The sequence below is a fragment of the Lutjanus erythropterus genome, chromosome 3, assembly GCF_056507025.1.
Source record: "Lutjanus erythropterus isolate fLutEry1 chromosome 3, fLutEry1.hap2, whole genome shotgun sequence".
Classification (NCBI taxonomy): Eukaryota; Metazoa; Chordata; class Actinopteri; order Lutjaniformes; family Lutjanidae; genus Lutjanus; species Lutjanus erythropterus.
In genome coordinates, this window is record NC_139319.1 from 33,515,946 (window position 1) to 33,541,576 (window position 25,631).

Here is a 25,631-nt window from a genome sequence, read left to right on the forward strand (position 1 = left end):
CATCAAACTACAACTTTAAATACTCTTGTAAGAAAATTGAACATTTCTAACAAGCTGTCATTACAGTTAAGACTGACAACAGCAACCCTGGGATAATGTCAAGAAAAGAATGAGGCTGGTCTGACAACTTTGGTGAGTGAAAGCCTTTTTAAGTGTATTATTTGTGAATGTTAGCATGTTAGCCACTCAAATTCCAGTGATTATCACATTTCTCCTCCTTTATTTTTCTCAAAATAGTCATGTACAGTGAGCATGTATGTACATCCTTCAAAGGAGAATGAATTATACTGAGCAGAGAGGCACAGATCACAAAGAAAAAGACACTAAAGTCGACAAAATACACTGGTGATTTAAAAAACAAAGAAGCCGGTGATAGCATGGCAGAAGCAAACGGTTACACAAATTTCATATTTGCAACACTGCTATTTTAGCCAGTTGTGTGGTTTTAGCTTCAACATAGCTTTGACTCGTGAACTGCAGAATGTCTTTTACCCTGAATACCTAATTCTCCTTTCAGATTTTCAGCACAGTCTCATTTGAGAGATCCCATTATTCATTCATTTGACACACTTTGAACACGTTCAGTGTCATGAAAGCTTCTCACATTAAAAACATATGCTGAATAGACATCAACATGAGTGAGTAACAACAGTAATGGGTCAGGTTATATCACAAAGTATCTACATAATTGGCTGTCATCAGTTGTCACATATATGTTGAGGACACTTCTCGTTTCATGTCTCATATGAGTCATTACATCTCCACTGTTCATATTGTCCATGATGAGTCAGTGATCAAGGTTTCCAGTTATTCCTTGATCTATTACACAACATACTTAGAGCCGCTCCTCCCACTTCTTTCCACATGAGCTTTGACAAGCAAAATACCAAACCCAGCACGGGTTCCTACAGAAAAAAACAAAACAAAACAAACAAAAAAACCCCAACAGTTTCATTCTGTTAGAAAATCAGCTCTCCACTTTCAGTCTTCACCTGCAGTAACCCATGCAACTTACAATCTACACAATGTGGAACGTTAAATAAACCAGTAACAAGTAACAGTACAAGAAATACACTTATTAGCTTTCTTGTCAAGAGTTAGACTTGTACTGTTCTCATTTATGTCCATTAAATACGAAGCAAAGGTCATCAGCAGCTAGTTAGCTTAGCTTAGCATAAAGACTGGAAACAGGTAAACAACTGGCCTCTGTCCAGAGGTAAAAAAAAAAAAAATCCATCCTCCATCACCTCTAAAATGCACTAATTATTCCTTGGCTTCCTGACTTCCTTTGCCATGCTAAGCTAACCGTTGCTGCTGGCTGTAGTTTCATGTACAGCCAGCCACTCTGCTACTCTTACTACTATCTCTTTTGTTTTATCCACACAAAAACAGAAGTGCAAAAACTAATTGTGCGAATTAGTGCTTTCTCTCTTATTTACAAACTCTAAGCTAAAACTTGCTGCTGTCTGTAGCTTCATATTTACTGTGGAGGTTCAATCTTTTCACCTACCTCTCAACAAGAAACCCAAAATGTTGAACTATCCCTTTTCATGTTACAACAATGGTGTCTATAATACAATTACATTTTAATAACAAAACTGACAGTATTTGTAATGTTTAAACCAAAAAAATAAATTCCTGGTTAGACATGAGTGTAAAATGTAAAAGTGTTAAATCTGCAAATTGAAAAAAACAAAGTAACAATGTCAACTCAAAGAGTACTGCCTGTGCATTTCAACCAAGATCAGCTTCACCTTTTCCTGTCTGTCCATTACAAGTGGATATGACATTTAATTTTTTTTACAGTCTTGGAGTCATAGAGTGAATGGAGAGCTAGTCAGCGGGTGGCAGCGATTTGTCTGCACTCGGCCCATTGATTAACTGTAACAGCATGAACTCCATTCCAGTGACTATTTCTGCAGCAGTCACACTGCAGCACACTAATTTTTCTTTTTGTTTTTTTTGTTATTCTTCCCCGGTTCCACTTAAAACTCCACTTAAAATGGCTAAGTTGCAGCAGTGTGTGAGTTCAGTTGCATGTGTTAAAGTGGGAATTCACATGTGCCTTCTACCACCGGGGATCAGAGGGGATGCTCGGGTGGTGAGAAGAGGCAAGGTTTAACACAAATCTGTTACATAAGGTCACCCAGTAATCCTTGTTGCATGTTGTTGCTGGAGATTAGAGAAGAAAGTGTTTGCCTTTCGCTGAGTATTAGAGAGTAAAAACACAAAGCACTCGGCACTACAAAAGATTAGTGCCAAATGCATCTCTACTGGGGTGATGTCCCTTCAGAATCTATCTGAAAATCCCTCGCAAGAACAAATATTGTCTTTCGATCACTACGTGCTTGCTTTGATTTCATTGTCTTCTCAAAACACAGCAACACATTGTCTAACAAGCACATAAGTCAGATAAACATCAAATCACTCTCAAAAGAAATATGCATTATGATTGAATATGAGTGAAAGTTTATTACAGGCTAACACTAATTTACTGTTTAGCACAAGGGATGGAGGCAAAGAGAAATATCCTTTCCCACTGGGGTATCCCGTCTGAAATTACTTCACGCTTTATTAAACTGCCTTGAAAAGAGCAAAACTGTAAATGTCACAATTAACTATGACTTTCTCTGGTAATGGTAAAACTTTCTCCATTCACCTTTATGGGTAGAGAACCTGGGTCTGAACTGTGCAAGAAAGAAAGGAGAAGATTGATGGCAACAAAAGAAGGGCAAGGAAACAGAGTAGAGCCGAAACGGGTAGTTAATAAATGGATTAGTCGACTGAGACGGAGTTAATCGGTGATTCTTTTGATTATTAATGAACCGTTTTGGTCACTCTTCAAGCAAAAATAGCAAACTATCGCCGTTTCCAGCCCCTTAAATGATGCTTTTCTTTGTCATATATGATAATAATTTGAATATCCTTGAGTTTTTAATGGTTGAATGGATAAAACAAGGAATTTGAATACATCACATTGGGCTGTTGGATATTATAAAGGGGGTTCTTCACTATTTTCTGACATTTTATATACAAAAACGACTAAATAAGTAATAAAGGAAAATGTGTAATATGTGAAATGTACAGTGCTTTGTGTTAACACATTAGTAACTCCCAGTAAACTCACCAACTTAATACAAAAGATTTCATCTGAACTTCACCACATCCACATAAGATGTAGATCTATTTACAAAATACAAAAAAACTAACACTACTGGAATGCCGACCTGAAAAATAACTTCTAAAACTGTTCATTGAACTCTATTGACTGGATTGTATGCGACTGCTGAAGACATTAAGACGTTTCTAGAAGATGAAAAGCACTACAGTGGGAAAAGAGGTGGAAAAGAGTAGACAGCAGGAGCAGAAAAGAAAAAAGCTGTAAGGGAAGGAGTGTTAACAGTTTATTCCGATGAGACGTGAAGACCGAGCGGTGGCAGGTAAATGATGTCGGCGAGGATACGGATGAAAAGTGCATTAGTGTGTTTCTACATCATTAACTACTGCATGTAGCCTCAACCTCCTACGTGGCATACTATATGTTCAGTGTTTGCTAGGAGAGCCACTTTGATGGGGAAAAAATCACATCAACTCCATACAACTAGTAAGAAATATGTGAAGACAGAAGGAAAGGTTTGTTCTGATGTACCGTGACTTGTAACAACACTTTTAAAATAACTTGTGTGGCTTCACAGAGTCGTAGCAGGGAGGCTTGTGTTGCACAGTTCTAATCAAATCAGGATTTTCTCATGTTAGCTTCGCCTCTCTTCTTCCTCTCAAAGAGGGAGGAGATCAGCCTTATGTGAAGTCTTTGGACACAGCCTCGATGAAATTCGGAGCTGACATGAGGATGGTGAAGGTGCAGATGATGGAGAAGAGCGAGAAGGCCACCAGGCATAACCGATCCACCACCGCTGCCGCAAACTTCCACTCGCTGCAGATTGCCTCTCCCTCATCCTGATCCCGGAAGCGCCTCGCAATGTACTGCACTTCCTCCAGGATCCGTGAGATTTCTGGAACCTGCTCCAGCAGCAAAGTCCGCGTCTGCTCTGAGTGGAGGTCATGCTGGGAGGAGCCGTTGGGATGGCCGCCACTGCTGCACACCACCACGCCCGAATCAGTGCTCTGCGGGAAAGCGGGGTTGTCTGTGCCCATCGAGTGGTAGCCGAAATATAGGTTCATGTTCCCATTGGTCGTGGTTGTTTGGGTGGAGCCCTGCCCTGGTATGGTGGTCATCTGAATGCTGCTGGTGCTGGTGTGGTGAGGAGGGTGGGAGTACTTGTAGTTTGGGGGGCTGCTGGAGCTCACAGTTGTTTTATTTTCCTCTCCAGGCTTCTTCATGCGGAGAAACCAAGCGCACCAATTGAGCAGGATGACTCGGACCTGAATTAACAGATGAGGCAAAGGGATTAAAGACAGACCAAGACATGAATGGGTAAATGAAAAACAGCTCTTGCCAGTGTTACATTTTGATGCATAACGTGCCATGGGCTTCCAAAAGACAGTGTATGACTTGAAGCTGAGGTGGTTTTCAATCTGTGGACCGCATTATTTATTTAACTGTGTGATTCAAAGTGGATAATCTTGCTAAGATGTAGTGCTTTTGTGTTTTTGATCCATATTTTGGCAGAAAAACACAATTAATCAAAAGATCTGTGAAGCTTAATATAAAATATAACTTAACTTGAACAGTAATCACAAAATAACTGTAAAAGTGTTGTGCACTCGGGATAAAAATGTCAACTTTTAAATAAATGTCACTTCATTACTCCAACTAATTGGAGCCATAGCCTCCTAACAGTTTAGATAAGTAGTTGAATGTGCCAATATTTTTTAGTCATGTGTTTATTTGAAAATAATGCACAGCCTATAATGCAGCTGTTAAAGGCAACAGGCCTCAGAGCCCCGTCTAGTGGGAGTTTGGGCAATATACCGTTTCCACTGCAGTTGCTATTCTTGTGTGATCTTGCCAATTATGATGTGATCTTAACAATCCAGCTGCCTCACAAAGTGAGGTGATTTGAGCATCAGGACTGCTTACCATGTTCTCAGGTGATGATTAAATATTGATATAAATAGAAAACGCACAAGAGTAACAGGAAGACAGTGGCAGGAAAACAGGGAGGAGCAGAGTGAAGTGGCAAATACAGAGCAGGAAGCATCTAAACTAGGCTGGTTTTTATTTGTGCCTGATATCTTTAACACATGGAGCACTTAAAGTTATTGTTCTCATCTGTAACCTTATAGTTTCCATTTTGAAATAATGTTAGTTTTACTGTTTTGAAACTTTGTTTTTCATTCAGGTGTTGCCTGAGAGAGTTCAAAAAAAAAAGAAAAAAAAAGAAAAAAAAAGAAAATCAAATGTGATGAAGTATAGTACAGTACGTTCATTTAAAATTTTCTTGTCAAACTTTTTGCCATATCGCCCACCTCTACTGCAGAGGCCATGGTACTTCCAAATGGTTAAATTAACTGAAATGTGCTCCAGAATTCATATGAATAAAAAATGTCAAATTGACCAGGCACATTTGAATGTCACCATGCCAATCAGGTAAGCTGGTCCTTGGACATGTTTTAACAATCAGAAGTGGGCCTTTAGTGACAAAAGGTTGAGAACGTCTGCTATAATGCAAATCCCCCTTTCCTGTCTTCTATACAGCTGTCCCATCCAAATAAAAGCAGAAAAATCCCCCAAAATTATTTTAAAAAATAAATAAATGTTTAGGTTTGTAGTGATTATCAATCTTTGGCTTTAAAAATGATTGTTAACTTACCCATTTAGGCATCTTCCCTCCATGGGGGTCATGGTGGTGGAACTGCAGCACCAGGACTGTTACCACCACAGACAAGCCCACTATCATCATGGTACTAGCAAAGTACTGAGCTGAAGAGGAGATCACAAATGTCAGGACAGAGAACAAATATTACAGTGTAACAAAAAATATAGTATTATCTGGGGATGTAACAATACTCACAGTATGATAACGCTATCAAGTCCATAATATGATATTTATCACAATATTAAAAAAAAATAAACAAATAAAAGAAAGCTAGAAAAAATGCATTTTTTCTTAAATAATAAAACTGAGTACAGAATTTTTTGTTCTTTTTTGTCCGTTTAGCTTAAAGTTCTTCTGCTTTCCTTCTTTAATAAGATCAAATAAAAGTAGCCAACCTAAGCATGTATAACAAATTGGCATGAATTTTATTTGGCTTGTATTATATATATACAATTGCAAAACAAAAACAATGCAGCAGTTAGTAGCTGTCCTTTTACGAAAAATAATAAAATAAACTAATTAACCATGTAATACCATGGCAGTCACGGTCCAGTACAGTATTCAGACATTTTTTGATTGTGTTATCACAGTACTCGATATATATTGTTGCATCCCCAACAATAATGCATTTGAATGAGAAGCTCATGTATCAAAATACAAGTCAAAATAAAAACATGAAGCATGGTGTATTTTGGCAGAAATGTTGTCCAGTCAGTTGGTTGGCTGGTTAGTCAGCAGAGAGTTTATCCCTGTCAACAAACCTAGGGTCATAACAGCACAGGGGCTGGTAGGAGGATGACTAACAGTTTACTCCCTGATTTTCAAATCAACCAAAAGACACACACAGAGTGCAGGGGTCGAAGACACATGAAAATACATAGCATGGATCCATACACACCCTAATACAAACACAAGGACATGAGATATTCCCCTCTAAAAGAAAGCTTTTGTTCCAACTGTGATGTCAGTGACCTCACTGAAAGGCAGGCCAATCAAATTATTACATGTGTCTGTGTATAATTGGAGCTGTATGAAAACCTGTCTGAGTGAAGGTGAGGAGCATTTCATTTTGTCTTCAATCCATCAGTTCTGCTCCATCTGCTGTGTGTTAATATGTGTACTCCAATAAATGCGAGTTTGCTAATGGCTTCGTTTTACATCACTGAGCTGCCAAATGATAGCGAGCAGCATCTCTGTCTGCAGCCTCCCCTCATATCTCATGGCCGACTGCCTTGTCTCTTCTGGTCTGCATCCGTATGACCTTATACAATGCAGCTGTGTCCGTCTCCTACGCTGAAAGTATTCTTCATGTCCTGCAATCAGCAGCAGCCTCCCACGCCAAGCCCCTCCCCCTTTCAGACATAACATGTCAGTGAGTCAGTATGAATTCAAAGAAACTTTTCTACTACAGTCTGCCTGCGGTGTGAACATGAGGTGTCAATATCTCATCAGTATGACTCTGCTTTTTTTAACACCACAACCTTAATTTCAGTAAATGAGGAAAAATCTTCACACTGACCCTCCAACCCTGCTGTAACCCACTGCGGCCTGACCACCATGTGCTTATAGCTTCCTAATGAAGATCAGACCAAGACCACGTGTGAGAAAAGGGAAAGAACACCATTGTGGTTTAAAATCATGAGTTTCATGCCTCATTTCCACTGCATGGTGTAGCTTTTCTTTTCTCGGTTTGCTTGCAGCTGGTTGAGGTTTCAAGGAAGTTGTGCTGACATAAGAAGGTGGAGTTTAAACACAGTGGACTACTGATTGGTCAGAAACAGTCATAACTTGAACGGTCACTTGTGTGGCATCGAGCAACCAGATTGGTCTGTTCATCTTTGTTCTGCAGGATTTCCCAAACTCTCCGTTTTTTTCAGCAGTCTTTGTCTTGCTGCCTTCAGCCTTTTCTGAAACTAAGTTTGTCTCCCTGCGTAACAAACAGCCATGTAACAAGAATGTTCCTGTGTTTGATGATATCACAGCAGCTCCACGCAGAGTCACTATAACCGTTAGCTAAGAATCCCACCTTTATTGAGGGGATGCTATCTGCAGTGGAAAACAACATCAAGAAAAGTAGCTTTTACCAAAAGTGAGTTGAGTCGGGTCAATCCAAGTCATGCCACGCTTTGGAAAGAGTTATGGTTGTGGCTGTGTTTCAGGTTGAGAACATAATAACTAAATAACTTTTGCACCTACTTAGTTTGTTTCACACAGGAATCAAACCCCAGTCTTGTGAGGGAAAGTCCTGTGTTTTCCCATTCATCCACCTTACATTAGTACAAATACTTCACCAATGAACAAGCTTCATTCTTGGCATGTTCTCAGTCATACTTTACTGGAAATGAAGCTTTAATGTAGAATACCTCCCCAGATTTTGCATTGTTTCGTTCCAATTCATAAAACAGTTAAAGAAGTTCAACATATGGTTGTACATTTAAAATACGCCCTTTCACTTTTCTTTCCACTCAGTATGAAGCTGGAGCCAAGAGCTTAGCTTAGCACAAAGACGGGACACAGCTAGCCTGGTTCTGTCCGAGGGTAAAACAAAGACCTGTAGGCACCTCTAAAATCCAGTAACACATAAAATCTTGTTTGTTTAATCCATGCAAGAGTAAAAAGGACAAATTGAGTAAATTAGTGAGATTTACCTTTCTACCTTTGGAAAAAGCCAGGGTAGCTGTATTACTGTTTCAGGTCTAAGCTAATGGGCTGCTGGCTTTCGCTTAATATTTACTGTACATGTTCTCATTTAACACTGGGCAAGAAAGTATGTGTTTCCCAAAAAGTGTCACACTATTGTTTTAAATGTAGAAAGTGTAAATTCTGCAAACAAAAGCGTAGTTCAATGACTTTGTTAAGTGGAGTGGGATCATGGGAGCTTTTATCTTCGCTTTGAACAACCCCCATAGCTCATGAAAACGTATCTGACATGATTCAGTCTCAAACCATGTTCATGGACGAGGTAATATTATCGTTTTCATGTTATGTTCATGTTAAGTTTAGTCATATTTGCTGACTTGCTTCCTCATTATATGATGTAACTGACGTATCCTGTATTTTCCCAGAAGTTGTAGCAACTAGCTAGTAGTAGCTAGCAGGAAACGCATCATTACCTTGTGTTTTAACATTGTTGGAAACTTAGGAATAAAGTACACAACTCAACAAAATATATTAACATATGTCTAGCATTTTTAAACATTTTAATTTAGACATTTTAATGCAGATCTATTACATATTATATAGCTTTAAGTTTTTGTTGCAGTTGTTTATTTGTAAATGTCACATGTATATCACAAATAGTTGTTGTTTTTCCTTCTTTGTCAATACTTTCAAAGCCATAAAATCATCAAAACAAGCAATAATTAGTGTCTTACCAATCAGAGGAACAGAGTCTGACGTGGCAGGCATGATCTCTGCCACCAGTAACATGAACACTGTTAGAGACAGCAGCACTGTGATGCCTGGAGAAAGACAGTAGACACAAAACACAGAGAGGATAAATTCTTTCATCACTGTCTAGTTTTCTTTTTCACGGTGACTTGAGAGAACTCAAAATAAATGCAGCTGGTCGCATCAAAATAGGTGAAAACAGCTGTGGATTTATTTTGGAATATTCACTCTCTTGTCTTCCTCTCCAGGGAATATTAGCAGCTGTATATTTACTCTGACCGTGTCACCGAATGGCATTTTGAAACAAGTTGGCATTTTCAGGTCCAGGTGATTATCTTTTCTGTGTTCATAATGGAGCTTTTATTCATCTGCTAATGAATAAAATCCAACACAAATGCTAATTCGCAGCCATAATGTCAGCATTAGCATAGAGCAATGACAAATAAATGGGTTAGCAACAGAGATGGGACCTGGTGGGCTGAGATCACCAAGGCGGGGGAGAGAGATACATTTTTGTCCACATGTACGATTGTAATTATGAATCACTGTCCCTCTATGTTAGTGTGAAAGAGAGACTGTGTGTGTGTTCTGTCCTTTACCCAATGAGATCTTCTCTCCGGAGTCAGCAGGGAGCAGGAAGACCAGCAGGGCCAGACCAGAGATGAGCACACAGGGGATGAGCAGGTTGAGGCCGTAGTAAAGTGTCCTGCGGCGCATGGTGACTGTGAACGTCACATCGGGGTAGGGCTCCTTACAGCAGTCGTAGTACAGCTCATTGCGCTTAGCCGGCACACCTTGGGGAGAAATAAAAAGGTGGGAAGGTGTCAGTTAGAGGTCAAATACACAGAAATATGAAATAAGGTTCCAGTTCTCAGTTCTGCTCACCTGAATAATAATAACGAGACCTTGTAAAATAAGACGCTAATGTGAAGTCGTGGCTACTGCTTTCAATATTAATGCCATTTTAAAGGCCGTGCTTGGCAGAGAGGATCAGTTAACAATCATCATTAATACAATTTTTATTCGTATCAGTTAAAGATGACTGAAAGGGAGATTTGTGGGTCAGAAGGTCACTGGATTGAATTCTTGGACCTCTGTCAGCCATTCAAGTTGTAGTTTACATCCACATCTATCCAGGCTCATATGATACATGCAGTGAGGACTTTGAATGAATTTAATCAAAAGTATTAAGCATATTTTTTGGTTTAAGTTCTCACAATATTGAAATGTATGATTCCAGCGAGAAACCTGCTGCCTTCTCTTACAGACTATTTTTAAAGAGGTGTACAGAAGAATGATAGAGAGCTGAACATTGTGATGTCACAATGAAGCTGACCTTTGACCTTTTGAGTATAAAATGTCATCACCTCATCATTTTATCCTATTAGTTTTTTTTGTGAAATTTTGTCATAATTAGCAAACGAATTCTTGAGTTACGGCCAAAAACATGTTTTATGAGGTCATAGCAACCTCTAAATCCTAATCGGCTCATCCTTTATATCAAGTTGATGTTTTTTACCAAATTTGATCAAATTCCATCCAGGTGTTTCTGAGATACTGCACTCATGAGAATGGAACCAGACACGAGGTCACAATGATCTTGACCTTTGACCACAAAAAATCTAATCACTTCATCTTTAAGTCAAAATTTGTACCAAGTTCGAAAAAGATTTTTTCAAGGTATTCTTGAGATATTACTTTCCAACAATGGACAGACGAATAGACGACCAACCCGAAAACATAATGCCTCCGTCCATGGCTGTCGCCGGTGCAGAGGCATAAAAATGTGATTTTAGGGGAAAATGAAATGATAAATGCTCCCGTGTCACACTGTCAGTGTGTCTGTAAACATGCATGTTAGTTCATCTTACACAGGATAATAGAATTTAATATCAATCTCTTGCAAATACCACTACATCTACACAATTTGTATCAGAAGGTGAAAATAGACTTTAACCACAGATATAGCAGATGTTGTGATTTTAGGAAGATTAGGATTTTGCCATGTTGTCTTGGAAGCCATGTGGGAAGCAGCTTGTTCCTGAAAAACAGTATGCACTCTAGCCAAATTTAATGCTGCACATAATACAATGATGTCATAGTGTAATCTTTTATATAAAACAATAATCTGCTCAACATTGTTTCAAAAACAACACATTTTAGCTGATCTAAAATTATTATGAAACACAGCTTATTGTGCTTTGTTACTCAAACAGACAGAAAGAGCTTCCAAGTGGTGTGTTTGAGTCACAAATATGTTTTCAGGACTGACTGTTTACTAAATAGTAGATGAAGTATCTGCGTCTGAAAAGTGACACCAATGCAAAAATTGACTCTTTCTAATGACCAGCAGGAGTGACTCCACTCACTGAAAAAAGAAGTCTGATTGTTTATTATTATTTAATGAAAAATGACCTTACTTCTTACTTAATGCATGACCTCAGAAAACAGTTTCCTGATGAGTTCATGGTCTCAATCAAGGGTTTTTTTGTACCCTAATATATAAAAGGGTTCTCAGTGGAATTCCCTGGGTAGGTTTTGGATCAAACCCTTGGAATTTAAAAAGGTACTTGATAGAACCCTCCAGGTGTGTTCTAGATTAAACCCATGGAAAATGAAAAGGTTCTCCACAGAACCCCCTGAATGTGTTCTACATAAAAAACCCTTAGAATATTAAAAAGTTCTTAATAGATCCTCCTGTGTGAGTTCTTGATAAAACTGATTAAATATAAAAAGGTTCTCTGGAAGTCATTCAGTTCACAAAACTCTGATCAAACTGTCAGACAGTGTTGATCAAATAACGGTCAAGATTCTGTTACTACATTCCCTATTTCTCGCCTAAAATATGTTCAAATATTTCTCTGGTTTCAAGAGAACAAAATGGCCACCCCCATAATGCCAAACTCGAGGCTTCAAAACTGTAGTCTGCAAACCAACGGCTGACATCACAGTTGATTCACACTTGGTTTAATGTCATGTCACCTTGGCGGCCACCTCTTTGACAGCAGTCTTTCTGTTGTAAATCTGTGGCTGTTGTTGCTCGGACTTCTTCAGTGAAGCAGACAAAGTGATTTACAGACAAGCCAGTTCAAGTTTAAGTAATGTCCAATGTCAACTGCAGTGTGTTAATAAACTCCACAGCCCCACATCAGCAGTAGTTTCTGAAGCAAGGCAAAGGCATTTATCTATATAGCACATTTCATATTGAGTGGCAGCTCAAAATGCTTTACAGATTTTATTTATAAAGTAAATAAGACAGGATATATACATTAAAACATTCAAATGAGATTATTAATAAATAGTAACTTGCAGAGACAAAGGCAACAATGAGCAGGCATGTCCACATTTCACAAGTTAAATAATACTGATGTGCCCATGTTTTCATGTAAAGAGTTGTATGTGCTTGTAGTTCTCCCTTCTGATCATAGTGACTGTGAAGAAATTCCTTTCTAAAGCAACTGCAATGTAAGTGATGGGGGACAAAATTCACAGTCCTTCTTCTGTGTGAAAATATGTTCTAAAGTTCACCTAAAATTACTAAGAGGCTTTAGTAGTCTGAGTAATCAAGTGGGCATTTTCCAAGTGGGTATTAAGTCACAAACTTCCCAGTATTAAATTCCCTCTCTGTGTTACTGTCCCTCTGCTGTGACTCAATATGGAAACACTGTCTGTGGAAGCACAAAAAGGGAATTTAAAGCTAAAACACCTGTAACTTCAGAAGACACCCGCTTGATTTGTTAACTCAGACTGCTCAGGCAGTTTTCACACTTACTTACAATGAAACTGCTTTAAAAAGGGATCTCTTCACAGCAAGTGGAGACGGATTGAACGACTGCAGCTACCAATAACTCTTTCAGTGTTCATGTGGGGATCTGAGTATTGTGAGTACTCCACTGATCCAGCATTGAGATGAGAAGTGGCCTACAGAGGTCTGGTAAGCTCACCTCTTTCTAACTCCAAATTTTCAAACTAGTAGTCTTCAGACCCGATCAGCGCTGACTCAAATGACATCACATGACATTTACCGTTGCTGACTTCACACAGCTTCCTCTGGAGCCACAGAAGTCTTTATACAAGAAGTCTTTATATTTTTTTAAACATATGCAGTAGTACTCCCCAGCACATGTGAAGAGACCCCTTTATGAAAGACTTGAAAAAATGTGAACCTACCCTTTAACTTCAGATTTGAACATGCTCAGATTTGGACTGTGTCAAGATCATCATGGATCATTTAAAGTGAGCAAATGCAGCTTTCCCATATTTTGTGCTGACCCAAATAATAAACAGACCTGAGTCCGAAGACCTTAGTGCTTGTATGTAGAAAACATGTCATATCAAATATAATTTGGTCCCAGTCCAGTGAGTGATTTCTTGACCAGTAGAAGTATTTTAAAATCAATTACCTGACTTACTGGTAACTGCGCAGAGACTTAAATATGGGTATACTATGTTTTCATTTCTTTATTTTGGTTAGAACTTTCAGCCCAAGTTCTTTAGCATGACGGGAAAAAAACTTAAAACACGAGGGAAACATGGAGGGTAACCATGGAGAGGTAATTTAAGACAATTAGAGCAATAGCTGTGTGAGGTGAACACGGGAATTGCAAAAGTCCACATCTCTGCAGACTGACAACTTGTACCAGAAATTTATTCAAATGCATATGCATATGTTAACCTGCCATCTTCCTTCTCCATTCTCTAGAGAGTGCAGGGGCAGTAAGGTTGTTTAGTCTGCCTTACTCATTGATCATTTATCTGTCTGAACTTTGGGTTAGTTAGAATCTGTGGCCCTGAACATGGCTCTGAAATATTAGTAGTTTAACATAAGATATGTAACTGCAACTGTCCTACCCTTATGTCCATGTCCTCTTAAAACTCTTAAAAATACAAAGCCAAAATAGTTGTTCAGGAGTCAGTTTGCGAAACAAACCGGGTCTATCTTCCCTGTTAAAAATTAACAAATTGCTTCAGTGTTGAATGTAGCATGAGCAGTGGCTCTACAGTCCAAAATCATGTCAAAGTCCCACAAAAGCCCTTTGTGCTACACTACAGGCTTTACAGTACATCCAAATCTGCACTTTTCAACCTTCAAATTCTGTCTTATTCAAATCACCCTGTTACACCTCCAAAAACAATCCTAAATCATTTATTAATCCCTAATGCTTATCCCTGTGGCCTTATCTGTCTTGTTGGCATACTCACATTTACGTGACTAATCTGCCTTGTAGATCAGATCAGCAACAGAAAACAATATCACCTTGGACTGGGTAGAGTCAAATAAGTCCAAAAAGCTTGTGTGCATGAGAGCTTTTGCATAGCGAGGTGATTACTAAGGGTGACTTTGATAGATTTCATCAGCGCAATCATTTCAGTGAAGTGGACTACAGGTAGTATTATCTTTTCCCCTCGATTAAAAAACAACTCTGTGTATTTGTGTTTGAGAAGAGGAGGATGGACAGTCAACGATCAAATGAATCTCCAGTGACTTGAATTCGATGATGGCTCAAGCATCATTGTAGTTATGGTTGTATAGTTGTGTTTGGTGATTCTGAATGAAGCCCTGGTCCAACGAAATTAAAAACTAGGGAACTCATTTTGGGGTGACATGCCAAAAGAAAACTTGATTTTAGCCCTGTGTGTGTAGAAACTGTTCATTCCTAAAAAAAAAAAAAAATCAATCAATTAATTGCACGGATTCAATTTCATTTCATTTAAACTTTGTCACCTCAACGCTGAAGAGAAATAGCCTTTGTTACCCAGCTAAAAATTTGATGGATTGCATACCTGCAGATGCATCCACCACATCCTCTGTGTGTCTGTGTGTGTGTGTGTGTGTGTGTGTGTGTGTGTGTGCTGGCATGGGCATGGGTATGTTCTGAGGCACCAGGACAGTGTGTGTTCTTGGCCAGCTTGCCGCCTGGCTGTGCCTGAATTAAGTGAACCATCCCTGGGCCAGCTGTCACCACACACACCCATGGCCCCCTCCTCCATTCCCCCAGCCAGCTGGGTACACTCACAGCTCACTTATGTTTGTGTGTGTGAATGTGAATTATACTGTTGGCCTCTGATTAATACCCAAACTTGGGTTAGAGATGCTGTCTGTTCCTCATTTCCATATGGAGAGATGGAGGGGAGTAAAAACAAAGCAAAAACAATTTGGGGAGAAAAAGAGAAGAAAACAAAATAAAAGAAAGGAATCATGGCTGCCAGGCAACCGGCAAAAACAGGAAGTTGCTGCAGCAAGCCCCATTAAAAAAACACTATTTGTTGTTCTGACTTTAGTTCTTGTATGGATTAACAAATATGATATAATGTATTAAGCATTGAGCTTTAGAGGTGGTGGTGGCATAATTTAGTTTGTGTTTCTTTGAAGGAAGCCAGGTTAGCTCTTTTTCCCTGTTTCCAGTCTTTAGCTAAGCTAAGTGCCTGTTGGTAGTAGCTTTGTATTTACCACACAGACACAAGAGTGGTATCAATCTTCTAATATAACTCATGGCAAAAGAGTGAATAAGTGTATTTCCCAAAATGCCAAACCATTTCTCTGAAAATCTGTTGTAAACTGCCTGACATTTAGACCGGTCTACGGTCCAGTGTATCATTTGATAAGTATATTTTCATTAGTGTATAATTAACTTAAAATAAGAATTGCTGTGTTACCACCATCTTAGAGTAAGCCAGTAATATCCGCAGAGGGTGTGGTTCGTTTTCCACTGAGGTCGCCATGTTACACCACCATGTTTCTGCAGTAGCAGTTTTGCTGCTACCCTTGGTTGTCCTACACATTTGGATGGAGAGGGTGATATGAGGTGCTTGGGACCTGCAAGCTCACCGCTACATGCCAGTAAAGCCTCCACATTGGTCCTTTCAAGCATGAAACGCTGTCCCTTTGCCCACACTAATATTCCAACAACTGCTGGCTCTTATACTTTGTCTCCAGCTCTGATAATGGAGCCTGGCAGTAAACCTTGCCAAGCCAACATTTGTTGGTACTGACCCCTGCACTCCCATTTGAGTCTGGTCTTTGCATTGTTTTTGGGAAAATCCTGCGTAGTTTGCTGGCCCAGTGTGTAGGGTTTACAGAGCTTTACTGGCAAAATATGGCAGAAGGTCCTCTTCCACAAAGTCTGTCACCATGTTTCTACAGTAATCCAGACAGACAAACCAAACATTTTTCGCAGCCACCGTAGGTTATAATACAAGCTTAGAAGGAGAGGGTGATGTGAGGTATTTGCAATCTACAAGCTCACCACTAGATGCCACAAAATCCTACACACTGGTCCTTTAAACTTCTACTGCAATTATGCCTATCAACAAAATGATTTTCTCTAAACCATGGGAGTGAATCAACATTTTGACTCATAATTCTCACACAGGTCTACAATCGATGGCTTATCAGATAATAATTATCTAAGGGGTTTTATTACCTTACAAAATATAAAATAAATAAATTGTGTAACTTAAAGTTCAAGAATTGATCAGCCAGAAGAAGCTGTGAGGATACTGCTGCACTAAACAGCAACAATATTCTCCAGGCTCTAACTGTAGCTCTCTTTAACCAGGACTGACAGACAGCGAAATGTCAGTGAGAACGGCATCTTACAAGAAAGTCAACACCGCTGAACCACCTGCTGTCAGAGCGGTGTAATACTGACTGGCTGTCTGACTCGCTGGAATATGACATGAAGGGCCCGGCTAATGTTGAAAGTCTGTCTGTCTCGGTCTGTCAGAGACTTTCAGACTCCCTGAAGGAATTTACTATTTGCTGTTCAAACATATCCCTCAAATACTGGGATTGCTTTCAGTCAATCATCACATCAGCTCTCATCAGCTCATCTTTATCCTCCTTATGTCCCCATGCAAACTCTTCATTTATTTTTGTACTCAGTGAAGCCAATCCAGATTTTGGATTTATCCAAACCAAATGATTGCCAGAATAATTTCATATTAACAACGCTGCAATGCCATTTTTCCTGTATTATTTTCTTGTGTTTTGTTTTACTTATGTTATGCACCTGAACATGTCTTAGTGTGCCTGTCTTACCAACGAGATCCCACTCCCCATTGGGTATATAGGTAGAGATGTCCACGTCCATCATCTGGAGGTCCAGCAGCCAGCCATTGTGGGTCCACGAACCAAACTTCAGGTCACACTTCTGCACATCGAATGGGAACCATCGCACATCGATGTAGCAGGTACTCTTCAGGATGCCTAGAAAGAGAAGTGTTGTTGAAGTGTCCACTTTTGTACTTGTATTTCTGCAATGTACAGCACTTTGGCCAGCATTAGTTGTTTTTTAAATGTGCTTTATGAACAAGTTTGACTTGCCTTTACTTAGCACATACCTTTTAGTCACTTTGCTTAAATACAAATGAAAGTACCTACTTCATATCATGTCAACTGAAAATACATATTGAAAATGGCCCTTCTGATGCCAAAATATGAGATAAGAACATGTTGATATGGAAGGTGTTGGGTCTTGTCAGTAATTTCCCTGAATCATTTCCAGCCCACTCAATCTGTGTACAATAACATAACTTTAGACTTTTAAATTTGCTTGCAGGTGATACACTAATCCTGACCAATAAAAAAATGTCAGGTTAGTTAGAGTAAACAGCAAGAAAGTCTGCATATGGCAGCGACTTTCACCCATGAGACCAGAGGTTCAGGTGTCTCATGTGGAATCAAAATAATAATGACAATGATCGAGTTAGTGATGTTCTCAACACATGAAAAGATGTTAATGACGGCAGGATAATACAGTGAGATATCAGCGAAATATAAAATGTAACACCGTGAATGTCTCACCTGGTGGGATGTACTGGCAGGATCCTGATGCATTTACCAGCACATTTGTATGGAATGTAGCATCAAACCTCTCATCAGCACTGCGGAGAGAGAAGAGTGGATACTGTAAAAGACAGCAGTAGAGCATTTAAAGAAAAAGAACCCAAAATGAGGGGGCTTGTTTCTCCAGATGACTCCTAGATAAAAACCCAGAAAAGAGAATACCAGGACCAGAGGTTATGAAGTTGATTGAGAGTTAAGTACAAAAGTAAATACGAAGAGAAACCCAGACAATAAACAGTAAGTGAGAATGAAGGTGACAGAGACATGCAGAGACAAGGGGGATTAGTGTAGATCCAGACAGTGTTTAATTTTACTGATCATCTTCAACAAACATGGTCGTCTGTCATCATGGTGTCCTTCAAACAGGCAGGGATCATGTACACTCAAAAACCAAAGTACAGACATCAGTCATGATCAGAAAATTCCACATTTTCAGAAAAATCATCCATGGACCATTGTAGCATTTGAAAAAATAAAACAAACAGGCCCAAAGGACCAACGGTGTATAATTACAAATGTTGGGGACTCCTTTTTGTTAGTTATACAGTGTCTCCCTGTATTCATTACACTAAAAAGAAGCATGTAAGAAATATAATCATGGCTACACAGCCCTCTGCATTTATCATTATTTTTTTAAGATATATATCTAAAATATCAGGTGAGATTTTTTTTCTTGGGTCTGCATTAAAAGACCGTTATAGACAATTAGGGTGGCCATGATTTTTGGACAATATCTCAAATGCTGTGAGGGACTTTTTGGGCTTTGCACAAAAATTACTGGGCAAAATTTCAACTGAACCCTTGACATTCGCATCAGCCTCAGCTGTACTTTGTGTTTAGAGCAAATATTAGCAGGCTAACACGCTAAACAGCTGTAAGATGGTGAACATGCTAAACATTATACCTGCTAAGCATCAGCACATCTGCGTTGTCATTGTGAGCATGTTAGCATTCAGCTCAAAGCACAGCTGTGATTAAACACGGCCTTGCCGAGCTTCTAGCATGGCAGACAAAAACAAACAAACAAATGGACAAAACAATCATACAGGTAGGTAATGAATGTAATGAAGCAGTAAAAGGTTTCCTATGATGGCAACAGAATTTATTTATTTACTCAGAACTAGTACGGCGTTTATTCATACCTTTCGGCATGCTGTGACCCCCACAGAAACAATGAATGAGTTACACTGATGCATCTCATTTTGAATAATAAATGAGCGCTCATCCAAAGCCAGAAAAAACAATCTGACTCATACCATCATCTATTATTTTACATTAGTGGGATACATTTCTACCACTTGAGACTGGAAGCATAGAGAGACAGTGAAGGGCATGTCTGAACTCTTCCTGAAGGCTTTTTGTTGGACAGGTAGAACATAAATTTTAGCAAAGTGCACTGGGACTGAGCCAAGGAGGCATATAACAAGACAGGGCTTTACCCAATGCAGATTTATAGCTGCTACATCAATAATCTAAATCTAATCACTTTTTTCACTTAGCAGAGGGTGGAAAAACTAAGAGGCTGTGAGAATACTGGGGAACAGTGGTGATCACTCTTGTCCATTGCTGAGAATAAATTAGCTAAATTAGCATTTAGCCTTGTAATGGTATTTGGACCTAACATGCACATTAATTGGGTAGCATTACCATTAAAAGCAGACCTGCAGTTTCTTATTCTAAAAACATTTGTCAAAATACTTATGCTGGATATGGTTAATATAAACGTTTGTATTGCTCATCCAGTTAATATCTGGATGAGAAAGTGTTTTGAACTGTTTAATGAACCTTATGAAAATGTGGAGAAGTATATCATCCCTAAATATAGCACAGGAGATTTTATGCATAATCTTAATCGCATCTTAATCAGATCACTAGGTAACTAGAACATGTTTCAAAAAGGTCACATGAAAAGAAGAAAAAGGAAAAGAAAAGGGCATGATGAAGGCGTTGAATCCCAATGGAATCCTTTTGCCCTCAATGGGATTTTTCAATAGATTAACCTTTTTTTCTTAGATGTGAGCCACTGAATGTAAACACGTTTGAAACTAGAATTAACATCTTGCAGTTGTATGCCTTGTTGCAGTTTCCATCCATGTCTGTCCAAACACATCTTTGAGGGAATTTGATAAAAGGTATCAAGGGTATTTTTGACAAAATGGAAATTATCACTACATTCCAATGAATAATTTACAATGAAAAACATGCTGTTTTCACTTAGAGACCATTTTTATTATTGTGAAATAAATCCCTACAGGATGCTGCAGGACCCCAGCACAAAGTGTAGGGGTCTTGAATCACCCTGAAGGGATTTATTTACAGTACAGAATACAGTGCTTCAATGACAGTGAAATAACATCATCCATTGACAGTTCATGCCTGTGAAAACTTTTTTTGTAGTATATACTAAAACATTACCATCGAGATATGCTGCTAAGTTAAGGAAAGGCAGCACTGTACTGTCTAGATTCACAAGTGAAACCATCTCTGCATGTAAAGAAAACAGCTAAACAGCAAGATGGCTTACATTATTTACATGAAAAACACAATGAAAGCAGAAAACCCAGACCCTTTGCATCCCAGCTTCCCAAGTGTCTGTAGATGGTGAAATATTCAAAATCATGACTGGGATGGGGCACATGGTTACTATATTATTCATCTGAAAGGGGTTTAGGATTGTTGCTGTGCTTTCATGGGCACATACAAAACATACATCTGCCAACCCTTTAGATTCTCCACCGGTCAGGCTTCACAGCACTTCATGTCCAAACAGTCTCGGCTAACTTGGAGAGACAACCCTGCTGTGGACTGAAGAAACAGACTATCCTGCAACTCTCACAGTGGATACATGAAAATGCATACTTTGCACATTCTCTGCAAATGAAATAACAGTCAATCACTGGTCTTTGACCTAAAGTGGTGTACGAACTACCCTTTGATCAAACACTGCATCCGAACTCCCCAGGAGGCATCCTCTTCTGAACCCCAACCAGAGATTCCAAGATCAGATACTGTACTTTGAACTGCTGTTTGCTGCATATGCATAAACAACAGTCAGAGCCTTCCTCTCTGACACATGCAGTCACATAGAGGCCCATTCACTCTAAGAAAACTCCAACATAGCAGCAGTCAGCCAGTGGCTTGTGACCTTTTGTGTATTTCTACCTCCTGCGCTACCTGCAGTTTTCCCCACCAGAGAGCAGACAGTCAACATCCCCAGAGCCAGTTTTTGTAGACAAAGGTCAGCAAACCATTGACCTCACCTTCACCTGTCACACGAATGACAAGCTCCAACCCTCTACACCGAACTTTAGATGGTATACATGCAAAGTCCCCTCTCAGCCATGGCTCAACACAAGGACACCAGGCAAGGTAGTTGATCCAAAGGTTGCTCTTAAAGGGAGACCGCTGCATTTTTCATGTTCATGTCAGTGTGGCAGTCAGCGTTGATGGCAAATTTAGTCAACTGAAGTGATAAATTCCACAGTGCATACTAAATTGACCGAGAGAGCTGAGCTCTGTTGCTCACAGAGCTGTGCCTTGCCTATATTGCACGCTTCTGACACCCACAACCATGTTACAGTGTATCTATTATTTCGTTGGTCAAAACATGATGTTAGTTGGCAAAAATGGGGAAAATACAATCTAGGAAGTCCAATTTGACTAACAGATCCATGACTTTTAAGTCTGATCATATGTCAAACCTTTGCAGAGTGGATTATATTGCTGTGAGACAAAGTAATCCACCAGGAATGAGCACTTGCCTGTATTTGACTGGACTGCAGCATCTTGCCGGATGACTTCAGGTTGCAGTGCAGTCCCCTAGTTTTTTCCTTTATATACAATTTTTGTATTTCGAGTATTTTTTTCCCTGCTGAAGTCTTGCCACTGCAATGACCTAATTTCCAGATGGGGATCAGGATAAGTTCATCTTATCTCGTAGTTTTAATCTCATTTCTTGCTTGCTTTCTTGCTTCATAAAAATAGAAATGAATGATTTTACTCATGATTTATGCTGCATGCATAAGGAATGTCAGTTTCAATCTGGTTCTGTGTCAGGAATATGTTGTCGTTATCGTTAGTGATCGCTGATCCCCATCGTAAGCTGCTTAATGTTCTGTATCATCCCTGTTAGATAGCCAAACCTCTTCCTTCTCCCTCTCCATCTCTCATGCACACACACATACACAAACACACACACACACACATATGCAACTTGAGCCAAGCAGGAAATCTGTCACTACCCCCCGCCCCCCCCATAAAAGAATCCTCAATCACCTTGAAGGTAGAGCTGAAAAGCCAGCAACATCAATCAACTTCAGCTCTGCCTTGTATCGTGTTGTCTTTCCCCCTTTACAAGAGCGATTCTTTAAGTGTGTGTGTGTGTGTGTGTGTGTGTGATTCTAGGAGGAATGAGAGGTTTCTCCCCTGTTAAATATCCTCTCATGGAGCTTGACAGTTTAATAATCATGAACAATCACACCAACTTTTTCCCCCTGTGTCTCTTACAGTCAGAAGCACACTAAAAAAAAAATCTGTTTTACTCACATAAACAGTAGCACCAGACAAACGCCACTTTGTTATTTCCTCAAGTGGTATTCCCTAGCACATTAATATGATTTATGGTTGGTAAGGGATGTCCCTATTCAAGTAAGGATTTTATTCCATCACTTTGTTTGCTGTGTGAAACTGTAGAAAATGCTTGCCATGGCAATAACCAGATAACAGACTGTATAACATCTGATGTTCCTTCTTACTGTAATTTATCGAACAAATTGTATGAATTTATCTTGTTGTCGCATGCCCAAAAATAAATAATGGATTCTTCCAGGGCCAAAAGAACTTCATGACAGAAGCAATTTCTGTGACAGGTAGACTTTTTTGTTTTTGCAGGTCCTTCCCTCTTATTGTTCTTTTTGGACACATTGGTCAAGAACCACGAACACATTCATTCTTAAGTGGCTTGTGCAAGTGACTTGTGAGAACTTGTCACATTCACCAATTTTCTTGTATTTTGAATTTTCTCTTGGGTACAAACACAAGTGGTCCAGACCTGGGTCATGACCAGTTACTCTGCTATTATCTAAACTGAAGTTTTAGACTGTATATTTCATTAGTTTGAGTATACTTTTGAGTTTGAAAGATGAACTACACTTCATAATTATGCTGACATTATTCTGTTTGACTTCATTTGAAACTATAATATAATTGTAAATTTGCACATAAAGCCTATCATCATTAATTTAAATTGTCTTTAACCTGCTGTCAGGCGTAATGGCTGTATCTTCTCATGCAGGTTTATGCAAGTCACTGTCCGGGCAAGCATCCTGTGTTTGACAATGTCTGACAGCAAAACATCATTGTTATGGCTCGTATTCTGTCGTCCAGCTCCATGCTGGAGAGATTTGCTCCTGACCCCCTCCTCTCATTGCAGTCACTGATTGCCTCACTGTGATGAGACATCATATTGAACCACTTCTTCTTTATTTCAGTGACAGTACGACCCTCCGGTAATGCAGCATTAGAAACACTTGTTTTTCCGGTTCCTTGGCTTCAGCAGGTCCCATCATTCCTCTGCTGATGCTGTTAAAATGATAAACTTTCCTTTATGGATCTCCGAAAGCAGGTCTTCAATTTCTAAACTCATAAAATTCTTCTTTTTACTCTTTGATGTCATTTTCCTTAATGGACGCTTCCTGACACATGGGGCAGGAAGCTTAGCCTTTTATGATATTATTAGGGTGCTAATTATGGTACACAAATACGGACAGGCAGATCATTTTATTAGTTACTTGAAGGTACAAGCTTTGGCTAAGTCTGTCATGGCATGTTTGTGCGAACCAACCATACGAGAAAAAATAAGAGAAAGTCAAGATAAGAACAGGAAAATGTTCTTGCGTGAGACCCAATGTTCCATAATTACAATCCTCTTATAGTTTTTCATCAAAATGAACAGGATTAAGGTTTTTATGTGCCAGACAAAGTCATGAGATTCCACTGAATCAAATCAAGGGTCTCAAATCAAGGACAGAGGGTGTCGTACACTGAACAGATTGTAAATCCCCCTTTACAATCAGGCAAATTGTGATTTTGGGCAATGTAAATAAAATTTGACTCGACAAGATGCATCACATACAGGCACATTGCTGTTTTTTCAGGATGTCACAGCTGTTCTGGATGTTATTTGTTTACCATGTAGGCAGCTGTCCATACGTAATTAATGTATAAAAGCAGCTTGTGTTTGTGGACAAAATTAGTGCCACACATATTCTTTTACTGCATACAAAAGCCTGAAACACAATAGAAGCTGGAAAATGATCAAGCTTCTCATTGGCATCGATTCCACAGAGCATTCTCGAAGGCCGAGCAGGTCTAGACCACACTGTGAATATCAATCTCAACTTAGCAACCTAATTTCTTTGAGCAGGCACAGGAGCCTCATCTCCGTCCAAACAACAGAAAGCCAAAATGACTGAACAGGCTGAATAGAAAAAAGGTTCAGTCAGACTGACCTATGATTCAAAGAAACCAATGAGCTGCCCGAGAGACAGATTATTTTTCTTTCAAACCATGAAAGTCCCATTCTTTGACAAAAATATGAAAAGGAATGAAGTCAACCACATGAATGCTTCCAATAAGACCTGTAGAGTTTAATATGAGAGTGAACCATCTCTACAAACTGATTAATTATGATAAAACCAAACAATAAAAGAAATGTATATTGAATACAAATAAAGGTACAGTACAATAATGTGATATACTAGTTTAAATTCCTCTCCAGATGGACACACTATTACATAGTTTTTTTTAAATAGCCTGTCTGTTGACATTTGCAGCCACTAGGCATAATGTTGTCAGTAGTCTATTTCCTACTGCCCATTGCAGGCAACAGATGCAAAGCCCCCTGGGAGTTATGGTTTATGTTCACCCAGGGGGAATTTGCTCAATCATCTCATTAAACGAGGCTGTAACCAAGAATGAAATTTCATCTGGGGAATATTTCTTTCCGCTGTGTTATTGGGTAAACACAACCCGAACAATCTGGAGTGTCTGTCCATGTATTACAGAAAACAAATTGGTACTAACCTACGACAGAGAGAGGAGAACCGAAAAATAGATAAAAATGAGAAGACTGTGCAAAATATACTCAAATGGCCAGAACAGTGACAGATTAACCATCATGCCAGTGGCCAGTAGCCACTGAGATAATTACCAGCAAAAGTGAGGTTTCATCATTTTAGCTGCCTTTCATCATTTCTTCCTTAATATCAATGTACTTTATTAAATAACCACTCTAATTTGAAAGAGTAAAACTACACTATGTGGGTGATTTTAAACGCAGAGTGGTGAGATAATAAATCACTCTGTCAGGGCAAAAGCAGAGGGATTCTGAGGGCCTGTGGAGTAGAGATTAAACACGAACAGTAGAATTACACTGAAACTTATTATTCCAACACTTCTGTGACTTCATAAAATATTTTATATAATTCTGTGAACTAGCTTGGAAGCTTTTTGTATTACTAACGAAGCAGTTGAGGAAGAACACAGAGTCTGATTGGCATTAACTCTTTCATTCAGTACAACGTGCAGTCAGATCCAGTCCTAGAATTAGGAAC

The 25,631-nt window shown here is 39.2% G+C and overlaps 1 protein-coding gene across 1 annotated transcript in view; it reads right to left on the reverse strand.

Annotated features, from left to right (window-relative positions):
• Window positions 1-200: 200 nt before the first annotated feature.
• chrna8 (cholinergic receptor, nicotinic, alpha 8) overlaps window positions 201-25,631 on the reverse strand; it is a 64,894-nt gene continuing 39,463 nt past the window's right edge. Inside the window, exons 5-10 of the mRNA XM_084715856.1 lie at window positions 17,977-18,056; window positions 17,212-17,379; window positions 9,770-9,964; window positions 9,155-9,241; window positions 5,775-5,884; window positions 201-4,383 (exon numbers count right to left, since the gene is read on the reverse strand). Of these exons, the coding sequence (XP_084571982.1) occupies window positions 3,799-4,383; window positions 5,775-5,884; window positions 9,155-9,241; window positions 9,770-9,964; window positions 17,212-17,379; window positions 17,977-18,056 (1,225 nt within the window). The 3' untranslated portion in view covers window positions 201-3,798. The remainder of the gene's footprint in view (window positions 4,384-5,774; window positions 5,885-9,154; window positions 9,242-9,769; window positions 9,965-17,211; window positions 17,380-17,976; window positions 18,057-25,631) is intronic.